At 47.9% G+C, this 15,860-nt stretch overlaps 5 protein-coding genes across 5 annotated transcripts; 3 read left to right on the forward strand and 2 right to left on the reverse strand.

The window, feature by feature from the left end:
- Positions 1-3,353: 3,353 nt before the first annotated feature.
- On the forward strand, positions 3,354-5,231 carry LOC125765319 (uncharacterized). Its single transcript, XM_049430332.1, has 2 exons — positions 3,354-3,742; positions 3,824-5,231. Exons 1-2 carry the CDS (start codon positions 3,667-3,669, stop codon positions 5,086-5,088), a joined length of 1,341 nt encoding a protein of 446 aa, XP_049286289.1. The 5' UTR covers positions 3,354-3,666; the 3' UTR covers positions 5,089-5,231.
- Positions 5,232-5,971: 740 nt separating this feature from the next.
- LOC125765289 (eukaryotic translation initiation factor 3 subunit A) lies at positions 5,972-9,971 on the reverse strand. The gene is made up of 3 exons (XM_049430244.1): positions 9,751-9,971; positions 6,318-9,614; positions 5,972-6,245 (listed from the first exon to the last, which is right to left on the reverse strand). The coding sequence occupies exons 1-3, from the start codon at positions 9,797-9,799 to the stop codon at positions 6,184-6,186; spliced, it is 3,408 nt and encodes a 1,135-aa protein (XP_049286201.1). The 5' UTR covers positions 9,800-9,971; the 3' UTR covers positions 5,972-6,183.
- Positions 9,972-10,108: 137 nt separating this feature from the next.
- LOC125765344 (AN1-type zinc finger protein 2A) lies at positions 10,109-11,630 on the forward strand. The gene is made up of 3 exons (XM_049430367.1): positions 10,109-10,333; positions 10,412-10,614; positions 10,699-11,630. The coding sequence occupies exons 2-3, from the start codon at positions 10,517-10,519 to the stop codon at positions 11,354-11,356; spliced, it is 756 nt and encodes a 251-aa protein (XP_049286324.1). The 5' UTR covers positions 10,109-10,333; positions 10,412-10,516; the 3' UTR covers positions 11,357-11,630.
- Positions 11,591-12,460, reverse strand: LOC125765347 (vacuolar protein sorting-associated protein 29). The gene has a single exon (XM_049430371.1). The coding sequence runs from the start codon at positions 12,263-12,265 to the stop codon at positions 11,717-11,719; it is 549 nt and encodes a 182-aa protein (XP_049286328.1). The 5' UTR covers positions 12,266-12,460; the 3' UTR covers positions 11,591-11,716.
- A 236-nt stretch (positions 12,461-12,696) lies between these two features.
- On the forward strand, positions 12,697-15,010 carry LOC125765307 (eukaryotic translation initiation factor 3 subunit D). Its single transcript, XM_049430301.1, has 4 exons — positions 12,697-12,929; positions 13,022-13,141; positions 13,245-13,392; positions 13,460-15,010. The coding sequence occupies exons 1-4, from the start codon at positions 12,851-12,853 to the stop codon at positions 14,859-14,861; spliced, it is 1,749 nt and encodes a 582-aa protein (XP_049286258.1). The 5' UTR covers positions 12,697-12,850; the 3' UTR covers positions 14,862-15,010.
- Positions 15,011-15,860: the final 850 nt, after the last annotated feature.

Raw genomic sequence — 15,860 nt, forward strand, 5'->3', positions numbered from 1 at the left:
AAAGGATTGCTCTAGGAAGGATGCATGGGTAGTAAAGGATTTTTTTTTTGTAAAATAGACAAAGCCACAAACTCACTTACAGGTGAAACAAAAATTGCATGACGAGAAAATTACATCAATAGTAGCAAAACGTAACTATTGCATCTGGCGTACTTATTGGAGCATGTAATTGGCCGATAAAAAGGGTAGCAAAGTTGTTTAAATGAGTGTTAAATAATGCTGATTATACAATGCTTTATATATTGAATAAAACATGTACAGTGAAATATTTTTATTTTAAACACTGTTTAAAATGGTTCTCTTTTGCAACTTTCCACAAGACCAACTCGCAGGGTTGCATTAAACCTATCAGTACGGGTAAATTATGAGTGTTGAACGTTGTATGGAAACTGCACAGCTTCAACATGTGTCGCAAACGGATACGCAGTTCAGACACGGTACACGATGCGGTAGAAACCGGCTACCGCAAAACCTTGGCAGCACGTGTTATGTGGCAACGGAGTGCTTATACGTTCATTTATTCTGCCAAAAGGAACGGGAAACATTTGGTTGTGAAAACTTTGCTGTTTCCTTTACGTTTTGCACAAAGAATATGTATGTGCAGTGGATAATTTAAATCTGGAAGGTAGGAAATGGGTGCTTTATTTCATATGTGTAGCTTAAGATGTATATTTTTCACGAATTTTGTTGAAATTGAAACGATTTGATTTTCTTATTTTTAATATCTTTTTTTATCGAAACCTAACAGTTGCCGTATCCTGCAGCGAATTTCCCACGTGTTTGATGTTTTAAATATTTTAATAATTTGATATATTTTTGGTGAATGAAAGAAAAGACTATCAGAAAATCAGAAAAGACGAGTAGAAATATTCAAATATTAGTTCCAAATCGGATCCATAAAATATAATCAAGCCATGATTAGTGAGAAAAATAATCAAACAATAATTAATCAGTATCATCAGATTTAAACGTACGAAAAGGATTTAGTATCCTTTGAATTCTCTAAAAATGTACACATAAACATAAACGAGCTCCATCAACAGGGGTGAGGAAAATCGAGCTAGGGTTCAACTTCTGATAAATGATTATCATTCATCCTTTCCAAATTCCTTAGAACCGCAATGGTCATCGACATCGATTGGAAGTACATAAGCGTGGATGTATGAGACGTAGAGACGATTGCAGCGCGATACCGTTAAGATACCTGAGACTGAGGATCGATGCAAGGAATCTGAAACTCGCCAGATGCTCTAATCGTGACTGGAACTAATCTCGACTGGAAAGAGTTACCGATCGATGATCTCGAGCTGGTGAAACTGATTAGACAAGATAAGATAGTGATTCGCGTGATATCAAGATACGGCATATAGTATCTCACAATTTTCCTTGAACAGTCCTCTATGAGCACGAGTTTTTAATTTGGTAAAGCAGATGAGCTCATTTAGGATGAGATCAGATTGAGTTTAAAGTTGCGTTCATTCATCCTTGTGTTACACTGAAATTAGTTAGAAGATGTATCAATGCCTACAAGATCCTGTCCCGAATACTCTTCTGCAGACTTGCGCCCCTTGCCACAGATTTCGTCGGAAGCTACCAAGCTGGATTTGTTGGAGGCAAATCGACCACCGACCAAATCTTTACTCTACGGCAGATCCTCCAGAAGTGCCGAGAGCATCAGATCCCCACGCACCACCTGTTCATTGAATTTAAGGCGGCCTACGATACCATAGATCGGACCGAACTATGGAACACCATGCAGCAGTACGGATTCCCTGGGAAGCTGGTACGGCTGTTGAAGGCCACGATGGATGGGGTGCAGTGCAAGGTGAGAGTATCGAACATGCTGTCGGAATCGTTCGAATCTCACCGGGGTCTGAGGCAAGGGGACGGACTCTCCTGTTTGCTGTTTAACATCGCTCTGGAAGGTGTCATGAGAAGCGCGGGCTTCGACATCCGGGGCACGATTTTCACCCGTTCTCTCCAATTTCTCGGCTTCGCGGATGACATCGACATCATCGGACGGACATCTGCGGCGGTGTGCGACGCGTACACCCGACTGTAACGCGAGGCCGACAGAATTGGATTGAGGATCAATGCGACGAAGACAAAGTACCTGCTTGCCGGAGGCTCTGACCGTGATAGAGCCCGACTCGGCAGCAGAGTATCAGTTGACGGCGACGATCTCGAGGTGGTAGAGGAGTTCTGCTACCTTGGTGCAATCGTAACTTCGGACAACAACATGAGCAGCGAAATCCGAAGGCGCATTGTTCAGGGAAATCGTGCCTACTACGGGCTCCACAAACTCCTGCGATCCAGAAGGCTCCAGCAACACACGAAATGCACAATATATCGCACACTGATACGTCCGGTAGTCCTCCGGGTACGAGTCCTGGACTCTGCTAACGGAGGATGCCAATGCACTCGCTATTTTCGAACGGCGGGTGCTAAGGACTATCTTTGGCGGTGTGTGCGAGCAGGGCGTGTGGAGAAGGAGAATGAACCACGAGCTAGCTGAGCTGTTTGGCAGTACAGATATCCTGACGGTGGTCAAAGCCGGAAGGATACGATGGCTGGGGCACGTGATGAGGATGCCGGACTCATGCCCCACCAGGAAGGTGCTCGTCAGCGATCCGTTCGGCACGAGGCGGAGAGGAGCACAGCGAGCTCGTTGGCTGGATCAGGTGGAGTCAAACCTGTCGGAGATCGGATGCAGCCGTGGATGGAGGACTGCAGCACTGGACCGAGTTTCCTGGAAACGGATTGGCGACCAGGCCATGTCTACGCGACGTGCTCGACCATGAGCAGGCCAGAAAAGAAGAAGAAGAAGATGTATCAATGTGATAAATCTGTTCTGATCTGTTCACTGCCGGTTCTATCAGCATAACGAGCGATGAGTCTATGACGTCCCAGATGAACAGTACACTGGTATGTCCATATCCTTAATCCAAACCTCGAAAATGTGTCCTCAACTGATGTAGTTCTCTAGTAAAATAATAATCGATATTTAGATGAGCGAGTAATTGTCCTACCATGTTCATCTAAATGTTTCGCTTATTTAACTGGAATTGCTAAATTAGCGCTTAACGTGATAAAGCGCGTTATCCCATTAGCTGATCTTCAGCCAAACTAGAATCATCTCCCATGCAGGAAACTTCATGACGACACTGTTGAGACGGCAGACACACATGACAAAAATAGCTCAAACAGCTTGGTAAAAATAATTCTGTTCGTTACACTATTCCACATTATTAGTTCACAATTCCCCGTACCCATTCGTCGAACTCACTGAACAATCTTTCACGCGCAGCTGATAAGACGGCAATGGACCCTGTCTCGTCGAACGACCTTCCCAAAAGCAATCTTCTCTTCCAACGAATGTTCCACGAAGTATGTAGCGATCTTACTTTCACAGTGATCCACACAGAGGATCGAATCGTCGTCATCGGCCGAACGTAAGGAACTGATAATGTTGATAAGATGCGAGACGTTCATCCCAAACATAGGACCGCGCAGGCAGTGTGATGATGTTCGGGAACGACCGAGGCCAGTTGTAAATCGGCATTGGACGCACAAACTTCAATTTACTTGGTGCGCCGCTGTGCAGCACCGTTGTTCGCATTGCTTCGTGTAGTGACAGTGTAGTTGTGTCGGCGATCGCCAGTGACGATGGCCAGAGGAGTAATCACCCTATTGTGGATCAATTTGATCTGTCTTATCAGTGTAGCTGTATGCAGCCCGAACGGTATGTACAACGTGGAGCAATAGTAATCTTTAACGAAGCTGTCTGACGAAGTATTCAATGTCTATTCCATGTTTCCAACAGCACCGAAGAATGGTATGCAGATGGCCGGTGAAACGCTCCTATCGGAGCAACTGTTTGCCATTATCGATCTGTACAAGCAGGAAGATCCGGTTGGACTGCCGGGTGCCACCATACCCGATCCGATGCCCATTCCGGAGATTAAGCAGTCGTTCTCCTTCGCCAAGATGCATCTGCGCAATGTGCTCGCCCACGGAATGTCCCGCTTTCGCATTCGTTTCTTCCGCACCGAGCTGAACAGCATGTCCATCACGACGCAGATATCCATCGACGAGATTACGGTGAATGGAAACTACACGATGAGCACGTTCTTTAACCGTGCCGAGGGTCCGTTTACGGTGCTGATGCGAAATGTTCTCACCAAGGCAAACGTGTCGCTAGCCGTCGAACGGGACGGTACGTTGCGCACGAAGGATATCGAGCTGGACATTGCGTTCGACGATATGGCGATGGACTTTCAGAATCTCGGCTTCATGGGAAGCATTTTCCAGAGCGTTGTCAACTCGGCATCGAATCTGGTGTACGACACGATGAAACCCTTCATGCTGTCCGAAGCGTATACGAAAATTCGCGAGGAGGTTGACACCCGGATGCTAAACATAACGCTCGAGAAGGAATTTACTCTGCCTAATTCGATCTCACCGCTTGATATGGCGATCGGCGAGTTGCGTAGCATCGTGCGGGCCAAGGGTCTTGATCCGTATCTCGTGCCGGAATACAACAATACGGCCGGCATCTTCGGCATGCAGACGATGCACACGTGGATCAGCGGTGGTTCCAGCTTTTACCGGTACGGTGACATCTCCGTGACGATGCAAAACAATTCCGCCACGCTTGGGATGCACGTGGCAACGCAACGCATCGTTGGCTCGACGCAATGGGAAATATCGATCGGTCGCGGTATGCTGTCGCATGCCGGTCGGGCACAGTTTACGGTAGAGCACATACGCGTTGAGTTCCAGGTCGAGCAACCTTTAGATCTGCGCAAGAAGCTTAAACTGCAGGACATTCAGCTCGAACTCGGCAACATCCAGGTGCGCTGTGACGGTGCCGGTACGTTTGATTACATTATCGAGGCCGCAGTTAACATACTGCCGAACTTGCTGCGGTACCAGATTATGGACGCAATCGAGAATCCACTGCGAATGCGTATACAGGAGAAGCTGGACTGTATCGATACGGAAGCATTGGTGCGAAAGTACGTGAAAGAGTACGAACAGAACGGTCTCAATATTGACCTGCAGGACTTTCAGCTTTGCGAACCCTGAATAGTGTTAAATCTGGTGAGTTTTATTAGCGTACCATTTATATTAACAAAACCTTTGATGTAGAACGAGTGCTATTCGTTCCATTGGTAATATGCGTTGAGAAAGATAATAAAACTTTCTACACGAGCTCTGTATCAAGTAAAGTGTGAGTGACTCACAGTTTTTTTTATTTTGGGGCTCTAACTATTGTTCCGGTTAAAACTGTGTTAAGTTTAAAATATAGTTACACAATAGTTAACTCCAGTAATTATAAATTGTGAGCTCCCCCTACGAAATATCCGAACTAAACGCTATGGAAAATCATCTATCAACAGAAGAGATGGTGTGCGAGCACCAATTCATTCTCAGAAGAAAGAACTGTATGAGAATGCAGGTCCGAGTTAGCTGCAAACTCTCCCGCCAGAGAAATCACCCCTAATGGAGCCGTCGTCCGTCGTACAATCAATCGAATGGATTCGTCGGAGAAAGGAAAACACTATAAAATTTCAGGACTATAAAAGTTAGGACAAGTCAAGAACTTTGATTGATTTCTTGATTGTATCTTGTAGTAGACGTAAAGAATAGACTTTGGCGGAAGAAAACAACAAACTGAAAACCCATGTTGAAGAAGTTGGAAATCGAGGTTAGACTTTTCCCTACTCTGGACGCAAATAATTCATACCGTAGTTAAGTGCCTAGAGGAACTAGCGAAGAGTAATAAACGATATGATATCTAAATGCAGGCATACTGCTTGCCATAAAAACATTTGTGTTTGTTGAGAAACATTATTGATTTATTAACATTTCATAATACTAATCCCACCATACTGTCGTTTATAGCAAAAATGATGAGACTATGATATTTAGTTTCTGATGAAAGCTTCATTCAAGCGTAAACGCAGAATTATTATTTCCCATATGAGTAATTATATTTTATTGTGAAGTTACCTAAGCATAGCATGTCACTCTCGATCTCTTTCTCTCCGTTCTCCTATGTTACCTTCCTTGCTACAAAGGATACAGAAAAAAGCATTCAGATCTGTCCGTGAATCAAGTGCAACTTTAGCCGCAGACAGCATCCGTTGTAGAAGACCGGGATCGTAGCACATCTTAACATTAACGGTGTTTCACATCCGTCCAACCTTCCTCATCGGGGCCTGCGTTACTGCGTGGGGGTACTGAAGAAAACAAAAACAGCTTATTAGTAAAGTTCAATCACATTTACGGAAAAAATGCAATTGCATTTGTACCATTTTCCTGAGGGCGAGGTTCACGCTGTGGTCGTTCTTCCTTCGGTTTAGGTGCAGCCTCTTGACGTGGATTGCGCCAGGTGTCCTGTCGTCCTTCATCCCGCGGTCCCGGACCTCTTCGGTTTTCATCGCTGTTTTCGGTTGGACCGCGGCGCCAATTGTTATCACGATCACCGCCCCGTGGACCACGATCATCACGGCGATCATCACGCCGGTCATCACGACGATCATCACGTCGATCATCACGGCGATCATCACGACGGTCACGATTGAAGCCACCGCCCGGACGATCATCACCACGGCGCGGACCTCCAGCGGCTGGTGGAGCACCACTACCACCGCCACCACGACGAATTGGTCCACGATCCTCACGCTCACCGCGGTCATCACCACCAGCACCACCACCACGCCGGATAGGTCCACGATCGTCCTGTCCACGACGCATCTCACCGCCACGACGCATGGCACCACCGTCGCGTGCTCCTGCATCCTTCTCGTGATCTTCCGGTGCAGCACGCCATTTATCTTTAGCGCCCGTCTCAGGAGCTCGTTCGCGGGTTCCCGGTCCATATCGACCCGATGTCTGCCAGACATTCTTTTTCGGTTCCTCACTACTAGTGGCGGGATTGGTGGTAGCGGCCGCTGGTCCTCTACGCCAGTTTTCATCAGGTTTCGGTTCACTTGCACCACCAGCGCCAGCACGCCGGTCACGGCGACCATCCGCCTCCTTCATCTGTTCGAGCTCCTCTTTCCTTCGGCGCTCCACCTCCTCAGCAATGGCCAGCTGCTTCTCTGCCAGCTGCCGGTTCTTTTCGTCCGCAATACGTCTCTCCTCGGCACGGCGTTCACGCTCAATGCGATCTGCCTCTTCCTTCTGCTTGCGAATTTCTTCCTCAATACGACGCCGTTCTTCCTCCTTCTCCTTCAACCACTTCATGCGGCGCTCTTCGCGACGCTTGACAATACGATCCGCCAGTCGACGCTTACATTCCTCCTCCAGCGCCAGATTGAACTGCTTCAGCTTCTCGGCAAACTGATTGCCACGCTCGTTCTTCAGCTGCTGCCAGTACACATCGCGATCCGGCAACATTCGCTTCAACCGTTCCTGGCACGCTTCCGCATTCTTGCGCTCGGCAATGGCCGCCTCAATACGGGACGCTTCCTGCTTCTCCCAGAACTCTTTGTCCTGCACCGAACGGTCCTGCAGATACTTCTCAATGAGCGGAATCTCCTCCAGCCGCTTGGCACGCTCGAAGTAATCGATTTTCTTTTCCTGCGTCTTCAAGTTGTTATCATGCGCCTTGCGCTCTTTCAGTCGCTCCTCCGCTTCGCGAGCCGCAATCTCTTCCGTGTTCAGCTTGCGGATCTCTTCCTCGTCCAGCTTCTTCAGCAGCTTCTGTCCGGTAGCGGTCTGCTTGATCTGCTCGATCTTTTCCTTCATGTTGCGCTCCTTCATCATCTGCAGTTCGTTTTCATGCCGCTTGCGCTCTCGCTCCTCGTTCTCCGCCTCCAACCGGCGCTGTTCGGCCAGCTTCAACATACGGGCCTGCTCTTCCTGCAGGCGCAGCTCTTCCTCCTCGCGCTCCTGATTCATCCGTTCGATGTATTCCTTGCGATCTTCGATCTTCTTCTGTCGCTGCAAAATGCGCTGGTGCTCCTTGTCTGCGTTTTCCTCGTACTGGTGCACCATCTGTGTGCGCAATCTTTCCCTCTCTTCCTTCTTGCGGTTCGGATCGATCGTAGCAATGGCTCTATGCAACACAACCGACATATTGACCAGCTGCGAACGGATTTGCTCCGATGGCATGGATTGAAGTGTCGGCCCGTCCGGATGATCCTCGCGCTGGCTCTCCGACAGATCCGTACCGAAATGTACGCACCCATTGCGATGATCAATCGTTATCTGCATATCATTGTGACGCACGCAGTCAACTAGAATACGCTCCAGATGATGGTAATCGGCAAACTTCGCCAATTCCAGCAGCCGCGGGAACTCGATTGTCTGGTATACTTGCGAAATTTGGCGCACCAACCGCACCAACGTAACGTCCTTCAAGGCCTGCACGTACTGACCGTACACCGAGGTCGCATCCGCCTCAATCTCATCCACGATCTTTTGCACCTGATCGCACAGGTTCAGTGGATCAAATTCCACCTCCAGCAGCTGGTAGAGATGGCGGAATTGGGGTGCAGCTAGCTGCAGAACATTCAACCGGATGAGCTCCTTGAGCAAAAGTGCCCTAGAGGGTGATTGTTGCAGACCGAGCAGGAACGCCAGCCGCTGGGCCTTTTCCATTGGACTCTTGTCCGTTTCGATGAATCGATCAAACTCCGGATGAGCCGAGGGCAGTGGAATAGCCAACGTAGCAATCAGAACATGCGTCGTCATGCGCTGGATTTCATCCGCGGTTACGTTCTTCTTCATATCACGCGACAGCTGGAACAGTTTCAGCAGTGCCGATGCATGGAACAGCTGATTGCCCGCCTTCCAGAATACCATTGCCAGCTTCGTGTAGTACAGTGCCATTGTTTTCGGCAGTGGCGTCTTCTTCGACATTGCCATCAGCCCGTGGATGTCCTCGATTGCCTTATACGCCTCCAGCCACAGTTCCATCTGGATGGCCGAATCGAGCTGATGCAGGCGCGTCTCCAAATTGAGCTGCTGCGTTTCCGGCTTCGAGATGCTCACGTTTGCCGTCTGCGATGACACCTTGCTAATGTCCTCCAGATGCTTGCGCAGCTTCTCGCACAGTTTGCGGAATTCCATCTTGCGATTGTACTTGAGACAGAACTGGAAAGCCATTCGCGCGATGTCATGGTACAGCGTTTCGCAGTGCGAATTCACCTTCAGCAACTCTAAACACTGGCAGTAACTTTCCCATAGAAACTTTACCCACGGCAAAAGGATCGTACGGTCGGAACGGTCCTGCGCGTCCTCACCGCACACCGCACTCATCAGAATCGATTCGGGCGTTGCCAGATTGTCCAGATCGTCGATGTCGAGGATGGCCTGGGAAGATTGCTGCTGCGCCTGTTCCGTGCGCTCTTCAGCCATCTTCAGGTAGCCGCGAATCACATTTTCTAGCGAGCCAACGTTTACCAGCTGGAACATGTTCCGGTACTGGAACAGGCCCTCCTTGGCGATGTGCGACTTCTTCAGCTCGACGCACAGATCCAGATACTTGAACATCACCGGTTCGATGACCGATTCCGACCAATTGTAGTTCCATTTCTTCGCCCGGAACACCTCCTGAAGGGTGTCCAGGGCACGAGCCTTCTTGCCAACATCGATGAATTCTGCAACGACATACACCAACAACCGGCACAAACAAACACACACACAGTTGCGCATTAAAACGTGGACATTTGACGTGTCGTCCATATTGGAATTGGAGCCGCCTCCAAGTTCCCCTCGACCAGAACCACTACTTACCGTTCGCTCTTTTCAGAGCGTTTTCCGGACGTTGCACGTAGCGAGACATGGTGATTTCGGTTGCACTTGCTTGCTGCTCACTTTGGGTCGATGTTCATACACTTTTTGGGCAAGTGAAAATGGGATAAAACTCTTTTTTTACGGCGAAAGTTACAGACCGTACGGCCACACCGTATAGATCGCGTTTTTTGACAAATCGCGAAAGGAAAAAAGCAAAGCAAGCGCCGGTGACGTTACCGAACAAAATGGCGTCACTAGACAGCTGTCGAATGGTGTCGGTACTATGCCCAGGGTTGCTTCGTGTCGGTACAATCGGTTTTTTGTAAACAAAAACAACTTCTTTTTTGGTATTTTCCATATGTTTACGCACGGATTGGTCGCGTAACATAAAACGTAATTTATTGTATAAAAATTTACTTTCTTTGTCGTACAGAAGCAACATAATTGCATTGCAAAAAATGTTTTACAATTTGTATCAAATTCAAGGTCAGATCGTCTGTCTAGCGTGCTTGTCAAAAAATGATGAGAAACCTAAACATCTAAATTGTCAAGTCATCACAAAAGAAAAGACGCGAACGTTCAGGTAGTTTTTGCCAGCTATTTTCTTAACATAAATATACGCACCAACTGGTCGGCCCCATCTGTTTAATTTGTGACGCAGTGGCGCGAAGTGAAAGCACGTTTGGAAGTGACTCATCGGTAGCCGGAACAAGTGTACCTTTTTGATTGAAACAAGGAAACGCATTCTACACACGAAGCCATCACAATGGAGTTTCCGAATTTGGGCAAACACTGCTCGGAGCAGTTTTGCAACAAGTTAGACTTTCTGCCTATGAAATGCGATGCCTGTGGTGCCATATTTTGGTATGTATTCCGGTTGTTGCACTGCTGTTACAATGTCATCAGTTAAGCTTTATGATTTTCCCCTTCCTTGCTCTTTGTTTCTAGCTCCGATCACTTCAGCTACAAGGACCATGCGTGCCCTTCGGCCTACAAGAAAGATGTGCAGGTTCCTATCTGTCCACTGTGCGGTGATCCAGTACCGACTCCCCGCGACGTATCGCCCGACGTGACGGTGGGAGCGCACATAGATCGGTTCTGTAAATCGGACCGCAAGAAAATATACACCAACCGTTGCTCGTACCGGAACTGCAAGAAAAAGGAACTAATCCCCGTGAACTGTAGCGTGTGTCGGTTAAACTTTTGCCTAAAGCATCGTCACACGACCGATCATGACTGTGCAGGACCGGCAGCAGGTCAACGGAATCTCGTAGCAACGGCCGCCATTCAGCGACAAACCACTATCAGCAAACCAGTGTCATCTGGACCATTTGCCGCCTTTCGCCCTAGTGTTGCAAGCAGTAGCAACGCCGTCAGAGGCAGTGCCGTCACATCTACCACTGCAAACGAACATATTGCTATCGTTCAGGGTGGAATGTCGGAGGATGAGGCTCTGGCGCGTGCGATTGCGTTATCCATGCAGGAAGAAGACCAACAGGAACAATTGCGCCAAAGTCAACAAGGTCGTAATCCCTCCAATGCCTCACGTAGAATCGCTGTCGGCCATGGCAGCGGGGCCACCAAGGACAGATGCAATCTTTCGTGAGATCGCACCCGGTCTGTGACCATCATTCCATCTACGCCAGCGAACAACGACAATCAAAGTGCGGAGTCGAGGGCAACCAATGCGAAGAAGAATGTAAAAGACAAACAGTTTTTGCTGTGCGATTTGTTGTTAGCATGTTTCGTTTCGGGTCAACTTTTTAAAACACGCTCGCTTGCATACCTTTACTGCCAGTTAGCAGCTACCACCACCAAATGATGTTTCCACGTTGTCAAGTTTTCATTCACGAATACAATTATATTTATGCATATTTAAATTCACATCTTTCATTATTCGATTCGACGCGTCCTATCGCTGGGCCTGCTCCGGTTCTGCTAGTTGGCGCCGGCTTGATGACAGCGTTCAATTCTTCTTATACTCAATTCGTTCTACCTTCACGTCGTCACCGACCAGCTGGTACACGTAAGTTACGACCGTCGTGCTCTGAATGTCCATCAGCACAAAGGACGGTATGACGGAGGTGTCCAGCGGGTTATAGGAACCGGTGGCCGAGCCCGGGTTGATGTAGAACTTGTTCTCGTGCTCGTATGCCTCGAACTTATGCGTGTGCCCCGATATCAGTATATCCACGTCAAGCTGTCGCTGGATAAGCGCTAACGCTTCCGGATCGCCCCACGGTACAACCTGGTGGCCATGTGAAAGTCCGATACGAAATTGCCCCACGGTGACGACCTTCTGTTCCGGGTAGTTGGTATTTTCGTCGAAATCACCGCGCACGATGTGCACATCGTTGGCGAGCGTTTTCAGATAGTCGTACGATTCCTTGCTGCATAGGTTCCCAGTGCAAAGGATGTGATGTATACGCCCCGGAACTAGCAGCTTCTTAAACTTGGCCGGAACACTGCTGCACCGGTGGGGAATGTGTAGGTCACCTAACACTAGCACCAGCATATTGGCATTTGCGGCGGACAAACTGGCGGTCTTCCGTATAGTAGTTCAATTAAAGTTAATTGGCCGTTTTGCTCACAAACGGATACAGCATACGATAACAGAATTGACTAAGTAAAGTGATAACTTGAAATCGTAAATATGTGTGTTGTTTTCTTCGCTGTCAACTGGCCAGAATTGGTGTCTTAATTTTTCCCCTCCACACAGGATGGTTCAATCGGAATTTTATCGATTTTTAACAGTACAGTTTAAAATGGCCAATTGTTATTTTTTATGTGTAGAATAATTTCCGCACGTTGATAAAAGTATTACGAAAAGAAAACCATGGTCAATTACGTATTTATAAGGAAACAATTTTACTTTGTTGTTTATTATTTTCCACAATTCCTCCGTTTGTAGCATTCAATACAACCCTGTCAGCTGTGTGTTTGACAGCTATCATTCAGAACTGTCAAATAGAAAAGCAGCCACGTTCGGTCGCTTTGCAGGATTGTTGAGAGGCACCTTTTACTCCGGTAGTGAAGTCTATTTTTGTCGAGTTTTCGGTAAAACTAGGCATATTATCGGTTCTGGGGCAGTGTATTAACGATGAGCGAAACCATTAGCTGTACGCCGGAGATTGCGACGTTCGAACCGCCGCAGCTCCAATGCAACGAAGATAGCTGGGGTAAGCAAGTGTATCCATGTCACAACCCGGCTGTCGGAAAACCGATGGTGACTCTGAAAATGTTAACACCGTATGCTTTTGTTCGCTTTTAGGTCCTTGTGAGCTGCCCGATGCCTTCAAGGACATTCCTTATCAGCCGTTTAGCAAGAGTGATCGTTTAGGAAAGATCAGCGACTGGACGGGCACGGCCCAGACGGACAAGAAGTTTTCGAGTGAGTGTAACATAACCTCAACAACGTCCATCATGAAACGTTCAGTGTTTGGGTGGACATCAATCGGGTTTATTTTCAATTACGACGTTTTGCTTGGTTTTAGATAAGTATGCATCGCAATTTGGTGGGGGCAGTCAGTACGCTTACTTCCACGAGGAAGATGAGACGACATTCCATCTGGTCGATAGTGCGAGGATCCAGAAACCGCCGCACCAGCGAGGTCGCTTCCGTGGCAATATGCGTAACAATCGGTATGTGAAGAAAGAAAGAACATTCTGGAACGCGACTGATTAACGCACTTGATTTGTTTTGTTTTAGCTCGGGTCGCGGTCGTGGTGCCCGTGGTGGCGTACAGGTCGGTGGTATGACGACCCTTTCCAAGAGTGCGTCCAAGTTGCGTGACCAGCGTCGCGGTACCACGCGCAAGTGGGGCATGCGTGGCCCACCGCCAAAGATTCGCGATGCGTCGGTTACGGTACGCCCGGATTGGGTAACGATCGAAGAGATGGACTTTCCGCGGCTGGCTAAACTGTCGCTGCCGAGCGTAAAGGAAGGCGAGGACATCATGACGTGCGGAACGCTCGAGTACTACGACAAGACGTACGATCGTGTCAACGTTAAGAATGAGCGACCGCTGCAAAGTGTCGACCGTATCTTCCACACCGTCACAACCACGGACGATCCGATCATCCGTCAGCTGTCAAAGACGATAGGAAATGTGTACGCGACCGATGCCATCTTGGCGACAATTATGTGCTGCACACGGTCGAACTACTCGTGGGATATCGTGATCGACAAAATCGGCGGCAAGCTGTTCATGGACAAGCGTGACAATACCGAATTCGATCTGCTGACTGTGAACGAGACGGCTAGCGAGCCCCCGCAGGAGGATGGCGCTGCGCTGAACGCGCCGAGAAACTTAGCCATCGAGGCAACGTTCATCAATCACAACTTCAGCCAGCAGGTGCTGAAGAATGGTGAAAAGGACCCGAAATATAAGTTCGACAAGGCGAACCCGTTCATTGGCGATGAGGAGGACGGTGAGGTGGCCAGTGTTGCCTATCGCTATCGCAAATGGGATTTAAATAATGGTATTACGCTCGTGGCACGTTGTGAACACGATGCGGTGCTGAAGATGCCACAGGGCGACACGCAGTTCCTGACGATCAAGGCACTGAACGAGTGGGATTCGAAGATTGCGAATGCCGTCGAGTGGCGTCAGAAGCTGGACACTCAGCGCGGTGCCATCCTGGCGAACGAGTTGCGCAACAATTCGTGCAAGCTTGCCAAGTGGACGGTGCAGGCCCTGCTGGCCGGTTCCGACCAGCTCAAGTTCGGATACGTATCCCGTGCACACGTGCGCGACTCGTCCAAGCACGTCATCCTCGGTACGCAGCAATTCAAGCCGCAAGAGTTTGCGAACCAGATCAACCTGAGCATGGACAATGCTTGGGGCATTTTGCGATGTATTATCGACATCTGCATGAAGCAAAAGGATGGCAAGTATCTGATCATGAAGGATCCGAACAAGCCGATGGTACGATTGTACGACATCCCGGACAACACGTTCGATTCGGATGGTGAGGGAGAGGAGGGTGATGACGGTGAGGCTTTCCAGCCAATGTACGGCTATACAGCTGCTCCATCCTCGAGTGTGCTTGCCGCTCAATCCACTATGCCGGCCATTGTGCCAGACCAGAGCGAAAAGGCAAGCGCTTAACAGGGAGGCAATAGTGAGGGTGTAGAATTCGATAATCATTCAGTAGCTGCCGTCAACATCAGTTTCATTTAAAGGCCAATTTGAGCTAACCGTAGGGAGGAAGAGATCCCGCAACTCAGAACTAATAGATTGTAAACGTTCAAAAAGGTATTCAGTTAAATAAACAAACAAAAAAAATGAAAAAGTCCCAGCAACAACACCAGCTATGGGATTACCCCAAAAAATTGGTCCATTTTGTTTCACATTATTATTAACCATTTGCTTGAAATATTTCTTACATCCTAAATTAGCACTTTTTTCATTCGGCAACGTTGTATTTTGTGTAATTAAAATGTAAATTATTTTACAAACTTCGACTTAACTTGTTGCTAAACAATAATGAATTTCTTTCTTCAACTTCGTTCCATCACGTCGATTGCCGCAAACGATCGTCACGAAAACGAACGGTTTTCTGAATTCTAAGACTGGTACTAAGAGAACATACTACGAAAGTTGTAACACTAATCCTGGTATTCCGTTTACATGACCTTCTAGGGATGAAACGAACCGCGCCATAAACATTAGTACCCGACTATAGATGGCGCTAAAAGCAGTACAGGGAAAAGTTTCAAATAATAACGGCGGCGAAACTCGCGCATTCTTTGGTAACAACGATTATTGAACGATAAGTAAAAGTTTGAAAAAGGAAGTTTCACAGCATCTACATAAGTATCGCAAAGTGTTAAAACATTTTCGCTCAATTCGGTGTCAGTCAGATAATTCGGCAGCCACTGGAAATAAGTGCAAGTGGGGTAAACTTATTTCACAGTTCGCAAGGGGTGACCGTTTCGATTTGACGCATCTCACTGCCCGAGAACCAAACGTGATTGCATAAATTTCATTTTGAACGCACATAAAGTACAATTTATTTCCGGCTTTCAGCATTTTTGACTGATGCATGCTGTTCGCCGTATTCGTATGAATATTGCACCGGCGTTACCGGAACAGAATGGATCAGCA

Source organism: Anopheles funestus, chromosome 2RL (genome assembly GCF_943734845.2).
Source record: "Anopheles funestus chromosome 2RL, idAnoFuneDA-416_04, whole genome shotgun sequence".
NCBI lineage: Eukaryota > Metazoa > Arthropoda > Insecta > Diptera > Culicidae > Anopheles > Anopheles funestus.